The 17,937-nt window shown below is 38.3% G+C and overlaps 1 protein-coding gene across 1 annotated transcript in view; it reads left to right on the top strand.

The window, feature by feature from the left end:
• Positions 1 to 17,937, top strand: part of RSBN1 (round spermatid basic protein 1) — a 51,678-nt gene that overhangs the window by 5,209 nt on the left and 28,532 nt on the right. The window contains exon 2 of the mRNA XM_025364096.1: positions 10,070 to 10,743. Within this exon, the coding sequence (XP_025219881.1) occupies positions 10,070 to 10,743 (674 nt within the window). The remainder of the gene's footprint in view (positions 1 to 10,069; positions 10,744 to 17,937) is intronic.

Genomic DNA, 17,937 nt, shown 5'->3' with positions numbered 1-17,937 from the left:
TCCTTTTTGTTTGTTTGCTTGTTTTTTTTTTTTTTTTGTCATTTTGGTTTTTATTATTATTATTATTGTTTGAGATGGATTCTCACTTTGTCGCCCAGGCTGGAGTGCAGTAGCATGATCCTGGCCCACTGCAACCTCCACCTCCTGGGTTCAGGCGATTCTCCTATGTCAGCCTCCCGACTAGCTGTGATTACAGGCCTCTGCCACTGTGCCCGGCTACTTTTTGTATTTTTTAGTAGAGACGGGGTTTTGCCATGTTGGTCAGGCTGGTCCTGAACTCCTGACCTCCGCCTGCTTTGGTCTCCCAAAGTGCTGGGATTATAGGCATGAGCCACCACGCCCAGCCTGTTTGTTTTTGTTTTTTGGGGAGGGTCTCACTCTGTTACCCACGCTGGAGCACAGTGATGTGATCATGGCTCACTCTGGCCTCAACCTCTGGGGCTCAAGTGATCCTCCCATCTCAACCTCCTGAGTAACTGAGACCACACGTGTGCACCACCACACCTGGCTAATGTTTTTTGTTTTTGTTTTTGGTAGAGACGGGGTCTCTCTATGTTGTCCAGGCTGCTCTCAAACTCCTGGGCTCAAGTGATCCTCCCACCTTGGCCTACCAAAGTGTTGGGATTACAGACAGGAGCCACTGTGTCTGGTCGTTTCTACCTTCTCAGTGGGATACTTCACAGAGCAAAAGTTTTAAATTTTGTTGATATCCAATTTACTAGTTTTTTTTTTCTTTAATGGATCATGTTTTTTTGGCATCATATCTAACATACCAAGTCCTAGATCCCAAAGATTTTCTCCTTTGTTTTCTTCTAAAAGTTTTATAATTTTAACTTTTATATTTAAATCTGTCATTCATTTGAGTTAATTTTGTACAGGTGTGAGGTTTAGGTTGCCTTTTTTTTTCTTCTTGCCTAAGGATATCCAGTTGCTCTAGCACCTTTTGTTGAAAATATTAATCTTCCATTGAATTGGTTTTGCACTTTTTTCAAAAATCAGTACAATCTGTAATGTAACAATGTTTTTTTTTTTTGAGACAGAGTCTCGCTCTGTGCCAGGCTGGAGTGCAGTGGTGCGATCTCAGCTCAGTGCAACCTCCACCTCCTGGGTTCATGGGATTCTCATGCCTCAGCCTCCTGAGTAGCTGGGATTACAGGCGCCCACCACCATGCCCAGCTAATTTTGTACTTTTAGTAGAGATGGGGTTTCACCATGTTGGCCATGCTGGTCCCAAACTCCTGACGTCAGGTGATGTGTCTCCCACAAGTGCTGGGATTACAGGCATGAGCCACTGTGCCTGGCCTAACAATGGTTTTTACAATTTAAAATAGTTGGAACGACCTTGTAGCACATGGAAATCTTATGAAATTTAAACTGTGTCCAGAAATAAAGCTTTATCGGAATATAGCATTGTTCATTCATATATATTGTCTATAGTAGTTTTTGCACTACAGTAGCAGAATACAGTAATTGAGACAGAGACCATAAGACCTGCAAAGCCTGCTGTTTGACTCTTTAGAGAAGTTTGCCACCCTTGAGTTCACTTCGGAGACATGTTCCTTCCTGCACAGCAGTTCAACAGTATTTAATCGGAGTTCATGTGGAGACTAATTACGAACTATTACAATCTCAAATATTTGGAGTTGTTCATAAACAGTTGAAACAAAAATTTAATCTGTAAATGCTAGGGTAAACTTGCTCATCTTCAAAACAGAAAGTAAAGTGATTTTCAGAGAGGTAAAGTGAAATGCTTAAAATTTTTTAGTTAGTGATAGAGCTGAATACAGAACTCAGTTTTTTTCACTCATGGCCCAGTTGACCTCTCTTTCTGCTATGCACACTGGGGTTGATTATTTAACAAAGAGATATTTAAATGTTTTTATTTCATATAGGCAGTAGACTTGAGTCTAACTAAACTGGCAGTTACCTATGTGTTTTGAAATCTTAATTTTTTTCTGTCCCTCTTATTGCTCATAAAAACATAGGACAGGCCGGGCGTGGTGGCTCACACCTGTAATCTCAGGCCAAGGTGGGCAAATCATGAGGTGAGGAGCTTGACACCAGCCTGGCCAACATGGTAAAACCCTGTCTCTACGAAAAATACAAAAAATTAGCTGGGCGTAGTGGCGGGCGCCTGTAATCCCAGCTACTTGGGAGGCTGAGGCAGGAGAATCACTTGAACCCGGGAGGGGGAGGTTGCAGTGAGCTGAGATTGCGCCACTTGCGTTCCAGCCCAGGCGACAGAGTGAGACTCCGTTTCAAAAAAAAAAAAAAAATAGGACAAACATACTTCCTTAAAAAACCATCAAAAGAAGTAATGCTTCTTTTTAATTATTCTTAGTAAATTCATGATTTTAATATTTTGTTGAAAAGGAAAGGAAGGACAGCCCCTATAGGCTGTCTTCTCCAATATCACTACATGACTGGATTGCTCATATGTATGCTCTTGTGAGTCATCATTCCTTTCTGTCTTTTTTTTTTTTACTCTTGACCACTTGCCTAACTGCTATCACAGAGTGTAAGTGTTCCTGAGCCAGACATTTAATGGAAATTTTCTCTTATGTCAAAAACCTGGGGTTTTAAGTCCAGAAGCACTTCTTTTTGATGTTAGAAATGGAAAATTATTGGGATTATAAGGGAATTGAAATAAACAGATAATCTTATTTATCAGAACAACAACTGTAGGGACTAATATTTTTCCCTGCTCACCCTGAGAGAGGCAGAAACACCTTTAAGGATACGAAAAATTTTGGAATAGGTACTAAGTAAGATATTTGTTGAAGTAATACTCCCTTTCTTCCAAGCTACCTCAGGTCCATTAATTGTAACCAGATAATCTTAGTTAATCATCTAATGGGAGTGTTGCAGGGAGATGTCTGATAGTGGAGGCAGAAAGGAAGAGAGTGTAGTGTGCAGTATGTTAGAAGAGTTTGTTTTCGAGTCAGATAGGTGAGAAGTTTGAATCTTGGCTGTTGTCTACTAGCTTTGTGACCTAATATAAATTACATATCTGGTTTCAGGCTCTGTTTCTTTCTCCATACTTAATTGGTTTAAGGATTAAAATGAGATAACATATATGGTCCCTATTATACACTTGGCAGATAAGTTTTCTTTCTTCTTTCAGAGATCTTTCTTATGTGTTTCTCTTGATGATCAAGATGATAAGAGACTTATTGTGTGTCAAATATTGTGATGAGGGCCTATTATAGTCATTGTCTCATTTAATCCTTAAAATAACTCTGTGAGATAGACTCTAGAATTAATATATATATTTGTTTTCTCTGAGACAGGGTTGCCCAGGCGGGAGTGTAGTGAAGTGATTATAGCTCATTGTAACCTCGAACTCCTGGGCTCAAGTGATCCCCCCACCTCAGCCTGTAGCTAAGCCTAGCTCACTCCTGCAGCTAGGACTACAGGCATGCACCGCCAAGCCCAGCTAATTTTTTTTATTTTTTATTTTTGTAAAGATGGGGTCCTGCTGTGTTGCTCGGGCTGGTCTTGAATTCCTGGACTCTAGCAATCTTCCTGCCTCAGTCTCCCAAAGTGCTGGGATTATAGGCATGAGGCACTGCATCTGGCCTATGATAACATTTTAAGGCGAGAAAATTGAGGTTTTTTTTTTTTTTTTTTTTTTTTTTTTGAGACGGAGTCTCGCTCTGTCGCCCAGGCTGGAGTGCAGTGGCCGGATCTCAGCTCACTGCAAGCTCCGCCTCCCGGGTTTACGCCATTCTCCTGCCTCAGCCTCCCGAGTAGCTGGGACTACAGGCGCCCGCCACCTCGCCCGGCTAGTTTTTTGTATTTTTAGTAGAGACGGGGTTTCACCATGTTAGCCAGGATGGTCTCGATCTCCTGACCTTGTGATCCGCCCGTCTCGGCCTCCCAAAGTGCTGGGATTACAGGCTTGAGCCACCGCGCCCGGCGAAAATTGAGGTTTAAAGAGATTTATGAGCTCACCCAGAGAACTTAGTAAACAATAGAGCTGGGACATTGACTTAGGTCTATCTAACTGTACACCTCCTGTTCTTAAATAGTACACTCTATGGCCTCTAGAATTCAACTGTTTTTGGCAATAATAGTAGTTAAGATGTATTGAGTATTTATTATGTTCTAGGACTATTATGAGTACTTTACATGCATTTTTCATTTACTCTGTACATGAATTTTATGATGAGATACTGTTCTTTCCTCCAATTTTACCAATGAGAAGCAGTGCAAAGAAATTAACTTGCAAAAAGATATGCCATCTCATTCATTATTTTTGCGAATACAAAATGATATAGCCAGTTTGGAAGACAGTTTGGCAGTTTCTTAACAAAACTAAACATATTGTATGATCCAGCAGTCATACTCTTTGAAATTTACCCAGAGGAGTTGAAAATTTATGTCCACACAAAAACCTGTAGATAGCTGTTTATAATAGGTTTATTCATAATTGCCAAAACTTGGAAGCAATCAAAATGTCCTTCAGTAGGTAAATGGATAAACTGTGGTACATTCAGACAGTAGAATATTATTCAGTGCTAAAGAGAAATGAACTATCAAATCATGAAAAGACATGGAGGAACCTTAAATGCATATTACTAAGTGAAAAGAAACCATTTTGAAAAGGCTGCACATTTTATGATTCCAATTATATGACACTCTGGAAAAGGCAAAAAACTATCAAGAATGTTAACAGATCAGTGGTTGGTAGGGGTTTTGGAGAGGGATGCATGAATAGGCAGAGCACAGAGCATTTTATAGGACAGTGAAACTACTCTTTATGCTACTTAATTAACAGTAGATACATGTCATACATTTATCCAAACCCACAGAATGTACAACACCAAGAGTGAGCCTGAATGTAAACCATGGACTGTGGGCGGATAATGATGTGTCAGTGTAGACTCATCAGTTGTAACAAATATTCCACTCTGGCTGGGGGTGATGATAATCAGGGAGACAGACTATGCATTTGTGGGAGCCAGGTGTGGTTATAGTTCTAGGAACCTGAAACTGCTCTAAAAAAAAAAAAAAAGTAAAGGCTTTGGGGAAAAAAGTTATACTTCTAGAAAGTATACTAGAAAGTTGTACTTACAGAACAGGGATTTAAACCTAGGGAGTGCTCTTAAAACACCATGATATAGAGAGATGATGGGTAAAGTAAGGCAGTGTTAAAAACATACAATGATTCAAAATGTTTGGCTTTCAAAATGAGTAGCTGTTTGTTTTTCCTTTTTAGTCAGGTATTTATATAGAACTGGAAGAACTCTCAAGAAGACTGAAAATAATTTGTTTTCAGAAAACAACTTTAGTCCTTTAAAAAATCATGAGTAATAAGATGTAAGCAATTACACTTGTTTTGCTTTTGCTCATCTACTGTGATTTTTAGGAATTGAAGATACTACCTTTTTTTTTGTTTTTCCAGTTTTAAGTCATAATTCGAGTATAAGAATTGCTGTTAAGACCTTACGTTTTGTAGGCCGGGCATGGTGACTCATGCCTGTAATCCCAGCACTTTGGGAGGCCAAGGCGGATAGTTCACTTGAGGTCAGGAGTTTGAGACCAGCCTGGCCAACATAGTGAAACCCTGTCTCTACCAAAAAGTACAAGAATTAGCTGGGCATGGTGATGTGCACCTGTAGTCCCAGCTACTTGGAAGGCTGAGGTGGGAGAATCGCTTGAACTCGAGAGGCAGAGGTTGCAGTGAGCCGAGATTGTGCCACTGCCCTCCGGCCTGGGCGAGAGTGAAAAAAAAAAAAAAAAAAAGGAGACCTTAATAATGTGGAAAGCTATTTTTTGCATTAATGAAAACTTTCAGTAGTATGAAATCAGATGACAATAATTGATAATATTGGAAGTATTAGCACATATGAGGATCTTATTAATAATGTCATGTATTGATAATGACCTTTTTAAGGACAGCCAGCAATTTGTTTCTTAAGTGAATGTTTGTATCTTCCTCTGTAGAATTATGTATTTCTCTTTATATTTAATCACACAGTTGGATATGTGAAAGCTTTTCTAAGTCACAGGTATAGCGTAGGTTGTTGGCTCTTTTTCTATAAAGAACTGTAGTCAATAAATTTTAGCTTTTACACTATGGGGAAATACTAAAAATGTGCTGAAGAGATTCTCCGTTGGAAAGCTAAAATCAGAAATAGAAAGGTTGTGAAGACTTTGGACATTGACTTTCAAATAACGTTTTTAATTCAAGGCAGGACAATTGTTATTTTTCTCATAAAGCAACAGTGGCCAGCGTTTGATAATAACCTTTAATAACTTTTGTATACATATGCCATTCTCAATTAGTTGCCACCTTGATAATTCAGTAATAAATTTTGTTTCCTTATGGAGATTTGTTAGCCAGTATGAAATGGGTAGTCTTAAATTTCTCTGTAAAAAAGTCACGCTTTCTGTATCTTAGCCTAAGTTAGATAGATAAAAGTCAAAAGCTGGGGCCGGGTGCGGTGGCTCACGCCTGTAATCCCAGCACTTTGGGAGGCTGAGGCAGGTGGATCACTTGAGGTCAGGAGTTCGAGACCGGCCTGACCAACATGGTGAAACCCTGTCTCTACTGAAAATACAAAAAATTAGCTGGATGTGGTGTTACATGCCTGTAATCCCAGCTACTTGGAAGGCTGAGGCAGGGTACTCTCTGGAACCCAGGAGGCAGAAGCTGGAGTGAGCCAAGATCACGCCACTGCACTCCACCCTGGGCAACAGAGCGGGACTCCGTCTCAAAAAAAAAAAAAAAAGGAAAAACAGGATTAGTGAGAAGATAGCGTGAGATTTACTTCATATTTAAAATTTTTATCATATTGATTTATGAAATTACAATGTAAGGTTTTTTTCTTTATACAGTGGTTTTCTCTTTTTTTGTTGTTTTTGTTTTTGTTTTTTTTTTTTTGAGATGGGCCATGTTGGACTAATTGAATGGTTTTCATATAAGTGACTTTTGTGAAACCCGTATAAGTGAAACCCACAGAGACTTGGCCATGTTATAAATACCACTGGAAAGTTGATAGTAATATAGAAAATGTGTTACAATCAGCGCAGTTCCTTCTTGGTGCTAATTTCAGTGGCAGATCTAGGTCGCAATTCATTTTCTGCATACCAAGTACCTCTTTCGAAGCTTAAAATAACAATATCTATTTGGAGATATTTTCTTTTCTTGTTTTCCTGTGAAATTCTAAAACATTAATAGCAGAGAGTAATTAGATGACTATTTTTAAATTGGTCTAACCTTTATATTGAATGGCATTAACATTTAGTTGCTTGGGAGAATTGACTAAATTACTGATTTGATATTGGGGAAAGTATTTAGATTCATTTTATGTGGTAAGAAGTATAAGTGACTGTTACTAAGTGTTTAATTCTCAAATATCTCAAATATTTAGTTGCATATAGAATAAAAGATGACTTTTTCTCTTGCCAGGTTAACAGGATTTTGATTATATGTAAATTTTGGCATCTAGTCACAGTTTAATTACAAGTGATATTTGCAAATAAAGGGTTTTCATTTTATTGTTCTTAGAAGGAAATATTAAATACAATGAAAGTTATTTGGCATTGGAAAGTCTTTGACTTGGTTTTTTAAGTATTTTATGTAGAAGGTTTTATAAGCCTTGTAATAACTAATTGACTCGAAGTGATTTTATATAGAGTACTGGAACTGTTATATATTTACGTATTGTACCAAGTAAGTTCTTAACTCTAAAATTTGTTGAACTTATTCTTCTAGATGTAATAATAGGATTAATTGGAATATTTGTCTTAACTCCAAATTACTTCAATTATGTTAGAAAAAATGATTGTTTGGTGGGTAAATTCTATACAGTAAATACTAGACCAAACTTGAAGGTTGGTCAGGACTGTACCTGGTATTTCATCCTGAAAGTTTCCTGCTAGGTATATTTTCCAACTGGTAAACAAAAGATGTCATTCCATCTTGGGCTTGTTAATCCATGATAATCCTTTAAAAATTAAAAATAAGTTTTTAAATTATAAAAGCAATACATTTATTTATTGTAGAAAATTAGAAAATACAGATAAGCAGAAAAGAAGCTAGACATTTAGAATTCTACCACCAATAGATAACTACTGTTAATAACTTGGTATATATTTCTCCAGATATTTTTCTCTGTGTGTGTGTGTGTGTGTGTTTGTGTGTGTGTGTGTATAAAGCATCTATAGATCAGACTTTTTCATCGCTTTAGGTCCTTTTCTTATTTCTGGGAATATTTTCTCCTAGACCTTTACATGCCTGGCTTGTCTTATTCTTTAGGAATCACTCTCAATTTTACCTCCCCAAAAGAGCTTCCCTCAAACTTAATGCATCCCACTTATCACTACCTGGTACTTTGTTTTTCTTGTACAATTAGATCTTAAGATCCAAGAGATGCCAGGCACCATGGCTGACACCTGTAATCCCAGCACTTGGGGAGGTAGAGGCAGGAGTATAGCTTGAGCCCAGGAGTTTGATACCTGCCTGGGCAACATAGTGGGACTCCATACTCCTCAAAAAGCAGGGAGAAAAAGATCCAAGAGATTGGGGATTGTGTATGTCCTAGTCAGCACTATGGTCCTAGTGCTCAGAAGTATACCTAAGCACTTGGTAGGTACTTAAATGTTTGGATGAATGAATGTTTATATAAACATGGGATCAGAATGTACATGTGTTAAGTGTTCAGGAAAGGAAGGTAGGATATACATCCCTAAACTTAGATTGCTGACAGTCTAGGGGAGGGTGGAAAATGAAGTGTTAATAACACAGAGTATAAGTGCTGAAATGGGGATGCAAAGCTAAGGGAACATGTAGCAGGAGTAGCTATCCAGATTGGGTGGGGAAGAAAAGGCTTTCTGAAAGAATGACAGTCTAAGCATTTTGTAACTTTCTAATTTTTATGTCAGTTTTTTCATCTGTAATATAATATAATATAATTTATTTATTTATTTATTTATTTATTTTGAGACGGAGTCTTGCTCTGTCTCCCAGGCTGGAGTGCAGTGGCGTGATCTCAGCTCACTGCAAGCTCCACCCCCCAAGTTCATGCCATTCTCCTGCCTCAGCCTCCCAAGTAGCTGGGACTACAGGCGCCCGCCACCATGCTTGGCTAATTTTTTGCATTTTTAGTAGAGACGGGGTTTTACCGTGTTAGCCAGGACGGTCTCGATCTCCTGACCTCGTGATTCGCCCACCTCCGCCTCCCAAAGTGCTGGGATTGCAGGTGTGAGCCACTGCGCCCAACCATCTGTGATATAATTTATAATGGCTGGGTAGTATTTTATAATATGTAACTACCAGAGGTTAATCAGTCCCCTGTTATTAGACATTTAGAGCATTCCCTGTTGTGTTGTTTTAAATAATACTGTCATGAATATCTTTTTATGATCTTTAATTATTTTCTTAGATAACTTTTACTTGGAAGTGGAATTTCTGAGTCTGAGGATTAGAAATATTTTTTAAGACTTTTGACACGTATCATGAAATTGCCTTTCAGAAAGTTGTACCAGTTTAGTAGCAACTTACTACTTCCAGCAACAGTAGTTGAGAATGGCCAGAAACCACAAACTTTGCCAACTTGATAGGAAAAAATGATATCCCATGGCTTACTTTGCCTTTGTTTGATTTGCCTGTATGTATCATAGTAATTCATAAGCCGACAGCAAAATACGCCCAGCTTAAATTTAAATTTCATGATGGTAACTGAACAAAAGGATCTATGTTGTTAACATAGATTTCAGAATCGTCATATTTAGCTATCGTATAATGTTTCATACCATTGCTATATCATGATTTATTTAACCATTCTCTGTTTTTTGGATGCGTGAATTATTTCTGATTTTTCTCCATTGTCAGTAATACTGCTTTGAAAAATGGATACCTTCAGTTCTTTTAATCTTTTCTTCAATCCAGAATATTATTATATTTTAAGATCTCTGTCTCATTTGTTTTCTAACCATGTAAGTTGTAATAGCAAATTCAGAGAAATTGAGGATAGGCTATTTAATGAGATCAAGTACCTTAAGAAGCTTGTATGTTGACACTAGTCCTAGCAACTAACTTCTTTTTAATTATTGTGGCCAGAAACACCAGATGAAAATGGTAAAACCCAGAGAGCCGATGATTTTGTCTTGAAGAAAATAAAGAAGAAAAAGAAAAAGAAACACCGAGAAGACATGCGAGGAAGACGCCTTAAAATGTACAATAAGGAAGTTCAAACCGTCTGTGCTGGCCTGACCCGCATCAGTAAAGAAATTCTCACCCAAGGACAAATAAATAGCACTTCAGGACTTAATAAGGAGTCCTTCAGGTATCTGAAAGATGAACAGCTGTGCCGATTAAATTTGGGCATGCAAGAATATCGGGTACCCCAGGGAGTACAGACACCTTTTATGACTCACCAGGAACATTCTATTCGTAGAAATTTCTTAAAAACAGGTACTAAATTTAGCAACTTTATTCATGAGGAACACCAGTCCAATGGTGGTGCTCTTGTCCTTCATGCTTACATGGATGAACTCTCATTTTTGTCTCCAATGGAGATGGAGAGATTTTCTGAGGAGTTTCTTGCTTTGACATTCAGTGAAAATGAGAAAAATGCTGCTTACTATGCTTTAGCAATAGTGCATGGAGCGGCTGCTTATCTCCCAGACTTCTTGGACTACTTTGCTTTTAATTTCCCCAACACTCCAGTGAAAATGGAAATTCTGGGCAAGAAAGATATTGAAACAACCACCATTTCAAATTTTCACACTCAGGTAAGATAAACGTTGTTAAAAATTATTTAGTAAATACATTTCTAAACAGAATTAACCTCATTCTGTTGCACAGCACGTACCAGCACATTTTTGGTAACAAATTTATGGTAATAAAGGTGCTTCAAATTGTTTGTCTCTTCCTTTCATTGAAAAATCTTAATTACTGAGTTCTTTGGGGTGGGACTTCTTATTTACTGGAAGGAATGCTTTATACTAATGTTATGTATCATTACAAACTTTATGGAAAACTAGCTTGAAAACTTAACTGGTCTTTCACAAATCAGGTAATGTTAGTATGGAGGATGTGATTGAGATGTGGTAGTCTCAGAATAACTTTAGTTAAGGTTTGCTTTTATATCATAATGAAACACGTGAGGGCATGGGCCTGTTTATTTTCCAGGTTTTTGGAGTTTTTATATCTCTTTCAGTAACTTGTTGGCAGTCCATCCCAGAAATATACCCCAGTTATGTGACTTGGAAGTGTTATTAGGAAGACCGCCATAGCCTCTGCTCCTTCTGCCTATGCATTGTTGTAGGTGAAGACATTTTTTGAAGCCTTGCTTGGGCAGCTAGGCTTAAGTCAGCAGGGAAATGTCTGCTTCTTAACCAGTGGTTTTAACCAAACATTTTTTTCAGTGAAGTTATTTTAGGGCATAAGAAGTTAATAATGTGTCCTAGTTTTTTTTTCTTACTTGCTTTTCTCATAAGAATTGAATATGAATGGTCAGCTATAAGTTTGTGCAGTATGTATTATAAATTCAACTTTAGTGGAGACTCACTTTTTAAACTTTTATGATTGTACGTTCTATTTTTTCAGGTTGTCTAGTAATTTGCTGCCATTCTTTTCCCTTAAGATTTTTTTTTTTTTTTTTAGGTAAATAGATTGTTGCCATAATAAGACTCTCAGCTGCCTGAATTATAGTGGTTTCAAGCCACTTAGATTTGTTTGTAACCTCCTCTAACTTGAATCTTTTTAGTGAGTCTTACCATCTTTGCCTCCAATGAGGGGAGTATCCAGTTTAGATTTATGAGCTTCAGAATTTCTCTAATTGAAGTTCTCTCTGCAGTAGAGAGAGCAGGAGCAGCCAATGTGGAGAGGTCGCAAGATGGGGCTGCCCACGATGTTGGAACACCATGTGCAATAAAGGGCTTCGTCTTGGATTTTGGCCTTGTTACCACAACCAGGTACCGAAGTGCTGACTTTTGTAGTAGATTTTCTTTTTTCATTTTCCTTTTTTTTTTTTTTAAAGTTTTGCCCTTTGAAGGTCAAGGAATTCTATTTTTATAAATATTGCAGATGAGGCCGGGCGCGGTGGCTCAAGCCTGTAATCCCAGCACTTTGGGAGGCCGAGGCGGGTGGATCACGAGGTCAGGAGATCGAGACTATCCTGGCTAACATGGTGAAACCCCGTCTCTACTAAAAATACAAAAAACTAGCCGGGCGTGGTGGCGGGCGCCTGTAGTCTCAGCTACTTGGGAGGCTGAGGCAGGAGAATGGCGTGAACCCGGGAGGCGGAGCTTGCAGTGAGCCGAGATCACGCCACTGCACTCCAGCCTGGGAGCACAGCGAGACTCCGTCTCAAAAAAAAAAAAAAAAAAAAAAAAAAATATTGCAGATGAGACCGAAAACATTTCTCCCAATATAGTCCATAATCCCCATAAGTTCCCTATTTAACAAGGAAAGATATCGCTGAGAGCAGAGTCAACATGCTGTATCATTTTTTTAGTTTAGAAAAATGCAGCAAATTTTCTCTTTTGATAGACCAACAAGCATTTCTGAGAAATAAGCCAGAAATTTGGGGGAAAATTGTCCCAGTTTTGTAAGGGTGACTTTTTAACATTCCTATTAGTTAAAGTGGATCAAATTTGTATGTCAACAGACAGTATCCAATCTGAATAGTTAATAAAAGAAAATATCTTGAAATATTCCCTGCTGATTTTTGTCCTCCAATTAATTTTTTAAAATGGAGCTGAAATTTAAATGACTGTACCAACAACTTACCTTGATATTTACTATGAGATTTAAAAAATAACCACTTTTTAAGAACATATCAGATTATTATTAGATTACATATTAAACACTTCAACCACATAAGAATATTGAGGACTGTTGAATGAGTCCTGTGCTCTCGTGGTCCTGAAACTTAATTTGATTTATAAATTTTCAGTCATTAGAGAAGAGTATGGTGTGGATATGGGAGGTTTGATTAGCCCACTAAACTTTTAAGTTTGCAACTTTAGCAGATGTTGGGGTAGAAGTTAACACAATAGTTCAAATGTATTTAGCACTTCATGGTTTATAGAAATGCTTTCAAATTCATATCTGAATATTTGAAACAACCCAGTGGGTAGGTAGGTAAGCAATTTTATCTCTGTTTCCCATGGAAGAAACTGAGCCTGGGAGATGTTCATTGTTTGTTAGCCAAGGTCATATAGCTAGTAAGTAGAAGAGTCCAGATGCAAACCCAGGCCACCTGAACGATGTTCACATCATTTTACCATGGAGAAGAGATTAGTGCTTTTATTTGTCTAACACTGTGGTCATTGAAATTAAAGTATCTCCACAGCATGCAAAAGGCTTTGTTTCTAATATTTTTAACAAATCCCTTTAGATCGTTGGGAATTTAACAAATACCTAGGGTAGTTTGGACTTACGTGAAGTCTTTTGACATTTTGTGAAGTTCTGTTAAACCTAGAAATAAAGTCAAGTAAATTTTTTATTGCTTTAGAGACAGAGTTATTGGAAGTTATTTATAGTTTAAATGTGTAGCCATAATAATTATTTGTGACTATATTTCAAGATAGTTTATTCAGCAAGCACTTGCTGAGAACCTACCATGTACTGGGCACTGTGTTCTTTTCTTTTTTTTGAGACAGAGTCTTGCTCTGTCGCCCAGGCTGGAGTGCAGTGGCGCGATCTCAGCTCACTGCAAGCTCCGCCTCCCGGGTTCACACCATTCTCCTGCCTCAGCCTCTCAAGTAGCTGGGACCACAGGCGCCCGCCACCATGCCCGGCTAATTTTTATATATTTTTAGTAGAGACGGGGTTTCACCGTATTAGCCGGGATGGTCTCGATCTCCTGACCTCGTGATCCACCTGTCTCGGCCTCCCAAAGTGCTGAGATTACAGGCGTGAGCCACCGCTCCCGGCCTAGAGCACTGTGTTCTTAAAAGGACTAATTGTTGAGCTCAGTCTAGTGGGGGAGATGAGTAAACCAGCAATTATAATACAGAGTACTATTTGAGTAGAGGTATGCATAGGGCAAACCCTATAATAGAGGGAGCACTGTCTGTGGTATTGCCTAATGCAGACTTGAGGTAATTAGAAAAGGCATGTTAAGCCATGTGATGCTCGAGTAAAATCTCAAAAGCATGTTAATACTTAACTTGGTAAGAACATTTTAAGCGAATAACAGCCTATGCAAATACACAGAGGCATTTAAGAATGTGGCACTTAGAGAGAGCTACAAATAGGTTGACATGGCAAGAGTATGCACTAACTGTCAAGGGATGGAAGGAGTTAAGACCAGAGAGAGAGAGACATGATTAGGATTATGAAGAGCCTTATATGACATGCTTTTAAAAAGTTAGTACTTTTTCCTAAAGATAATTGGGAGTCATTGGTGAATTTTAATAGGGAAATGCTTGCTATTCATTTGTTTGCAAGATTACATAATAGTGTGGAGGATGGAATTGGTGGTGCAGGATTTGAGATTGGAAGCAAGAATACCAGTTAGTTGTGATAGTAACCAGATCATAAATACTCCATGTCCAAACTGGAACTGACATTAGAGAGAAAAGAAAGTAATTTGAGAAATAATTAGAAGGTTGAGATTTAACTAGTCTTGGTGAGAGAGAGGGATAGTCTTCAGATGTGGTTTGGACAAATGGGTGGATGGTGATACTGGTCAAAGCCAATACAGGGTTGAAAAAGCTAGTTTCTAGGGCCCAGAGGGTGTTGATGAGTTCAGTTTGAGGTATCTTGAGTTGAAGGTACCTGTGGGAATATATGGTTAGCAATAACCATTAGGAGGCTGGGCATGGTGTCTCACACCTATAATCTCAGCAGTTTGGGAGGCTGAGGTGAACGGATTGCTTGAGATCAGGAGTTTTGAGACCAGCCTGGTCAAAGTGGTGAAACCCCATCTCTACTAAAAATTCAAAAATTAGCTGGACATGGTGGCGGATGCCTGTAATCCCAGCTGCTTGGGAGGCTGGCTTGAACCTGGGAGGCAGAGGTTGCAGTGAGCCAGGATCATGCCACTCACTCTAGCCTGGGCGACAGAACAAGTCTCAAAAAAGAAAAAAAGAAAGAAAAAGAAAGAACTCTTAGGAATTGAATGTATGGATCCAAGTTTGAGAGATTTGTCTAGGTTGGAGATGCAGAAGTTGAACCCATTAATGCAGGAGATGCAGAGGTGCAGAAGATGGAACCAGCGATAGCACTGGAAAGGAGTTGAAACTAAGGGTATAATCTTGTGATGCACCCACAAGTATGATGAACATGGGAAGAGACCAAAAAGAAAGACAGGCAGAAGAAAGACTAGAAGTTTTCTACATTTTAGGAATGAAGTGTTTATTTCATCCATATGAAAGATCCAGAAAGTAAGGATGGGAAAGTGGTAGGTTTATCAGTTAGGAATTGAATTGGAGACGTTATCAAGATTAGTGCTTTGCAAACCATGGATAGCTAAATACTATTGTAAATTACACCTTTTCTTTAGGACCTTGCTACTAAAAGTCTGCTCTATGTATGAATTTGGCGTCACCAAGGAGCTTGCTAGGAATGTAGCCTGGGCTCTTACCCAGATTTTCTGAATCGGAATCTGCCTTTTTAAAAGGTGATTCGAATGCACATTAAAATTTGAGAAGCTTTAGAACTCAGCTCCTCTAAGCAGGAGAAAGTAAAATGTAGGTTTTGTGCAAGAAGAATGAAAACTTCTGTTATTTTTATATTTTTAAATTATTGTGGTGGCTAAAGCTAGGATCCACATATAGGGTTTTCTTTTAACATTCTAGAAAACTCAAATGTTCTAACACCAGAGCAGAAAAATTTATATGTCCATTGAAACAGTAAGCTGATCCTTGTTGGTTACTTAACTCTCAGCAGTTGATACAGGATAACTTTATAAAGTTGAGTTTCCTTCCTTCTTCCCTTCCGCTTCCGCTTCCCCTTCCCCTTCTCCTCCCTTCCCTTCCCTTCCCTTCCTTTCTTTCTCCTTTCTTTGATGGGGTCTTGCTCTGTGGCCCAGGCTGAAGTGCGATCATGATGTGTGATCATGGCTCACTGATGCCTTGAAATCCTAGGCTCTAGTAGTCTTTCTACTGTTTCTTACTCCACTGTGCCCCAGTACGTAAACTTCGGGAAGTGGTTGATCTCAACTTGTTCTTTGCTTTCAGGTGCTATTTCCAGTGCCTCAGCCTCCTGAGTAGAGTAGCTAGGACTATGGGTGTGTACTACTACAATTGGCTAATTTTTAAATTTTTTTATAGAGCCAGTCTCACTATGTCGTCTAGGCTAGTCTTAAACTCCTGGCCTCAACGGATTCTCCTGCTTTGGCCTTCTAGCGTGTTCGGATTACAGGTGTGAGCCATTAGCCCTGCTTTTAGTCTGCATTTTCTGGTGATGCTGATGTTGCTAGTAAATGGACCACCAAGGCCATATAGGTCTCAAAATCTATACATAAATTACGCAAATAATAACAAACACTAAAAATACAGTGAAGTTAAAAGGGAATTGTTTTCAATATCACCATCTGAGATCTTCTGGCAACTAAGTAATTAAAGGATGTACATAGAGAGAAGTGTGTGTTATGTGTTTGCTGGTGGGGAGGGGAGATTGGCAAATCTGCATGTTTTAAGTATCTTTTTCAAAAATTTGCATATATAATTTTGAGGTTTCACTGAGAATAAAAGCTTTTTAACTTTAGGTAGTTTTATTTCTTATGTTACTTTTATTAGTCTATAAAATGATAATGTTCTGTAGCATTGGTGTGTACAATTTTAGTGTCTGCGGTTCCAGAGAGAAACAAAAAGTGTTATTCCCTCATTGTGTGTTGGGACAAGGCCTTATATGGGCTAGTTATATGCACTCTGATCTTTGATTAACATTTTATAATGAATTGGTAGTACTAATGAAGAGTAGAACTAGTAGAGTAGTATATAGCTTGGAGAATAACTGAGCAACCCTTAAGGAACTGTATACATTAGTGTGTTATAGAAAAGGAGAAATAAACATTTTAAGTAGCAGGTTTTATAAAATAAAATGGCATAAATAAAAATGGTAGGCTTGTTTTTTTTTTTTTCTTATTTTAAGTACTCACTTTGACCCACTGACACTGTGTTTTCACTATATATTTTAAAGTAGGAATGCTTTCCTATTCACAAGTCACAAGGTTAGGAAGATTGCTGGCTAGCTTTTTCCTTTCTGTGTTTTAAAAAAGCTTGAATAGGCTTCTTCCTGAAACGTGAGTTCTGTGGAATAATCCACACCCCCTCTCAAACCCCTGTACACAGGATTTTCCACATAGTGCTTTTTTAGCTTGGTGTTCTCCTGAGTTATTAACAGATTTATAATTGTCCTTTGTAGGAGAACCTGTATGTGTTGGGGACACAGTTGAGCTTACTTAATTCAGAAATTCTTACAGGATAGCTGTGAAGTTGAGTTTCTAATTTAAACACTACATATGTATTGACAGCGTATGTATATATTCAAAGATAATTGTTTAACATTTTATAGATACTATAAATATGTTAAATTTTTATGCAAAACTAACTACTATTTTTTTTTAATAGGCATATTTCTCTTTGATGCCACATCCTTCTCCCCTCCCCACTTTGCCTTCTGATTTTTACCAAAGGCTGCATTTTTCCTGTTGGCGTTATGTCTCCTGCTTCCATGGCAGCTTTAGTTTTTTCTGTTCTTTGGTCTTGTACGTACCTCCCTCCAGTCCTCCCAATACTGTTTCTTCCTCCACTGTGCTCCAGTACATAAACTCTGGGAAGTGGTAGAATTCAACTTGTTCTTTGCTTTCAGGTGCTATTTCCAGGCCAGAGTTTCCCAAACTTCCCAGATCCTAAGAATAATTTGGGGTTGCTAGTTCAAATATACGTTAGACTCTCGGGTTCCTCTTCTGGAAATTCTGGTTCGTGAGGTCTGGAGTGAGGCATGAAATAAGTACCTTGACTGACTTG

Source organism: Theropithecus gelada, chromosome 1 (assembly GCF_003255815.1).
Source record: "Theropithecus gelada isolate Dixy chromosome 1, Tgel_1.0, whole genome shotgun sequence".
Lineage (NCBI taxonomy): Eukaryota > Metazoa > Chordata > Mammalia > Primates > Cercopithecidae > Theropithecus > Theropithecus gelada.
This window is presented reverse-complemented; position numbering and strand designations above follow the sequence as displayed.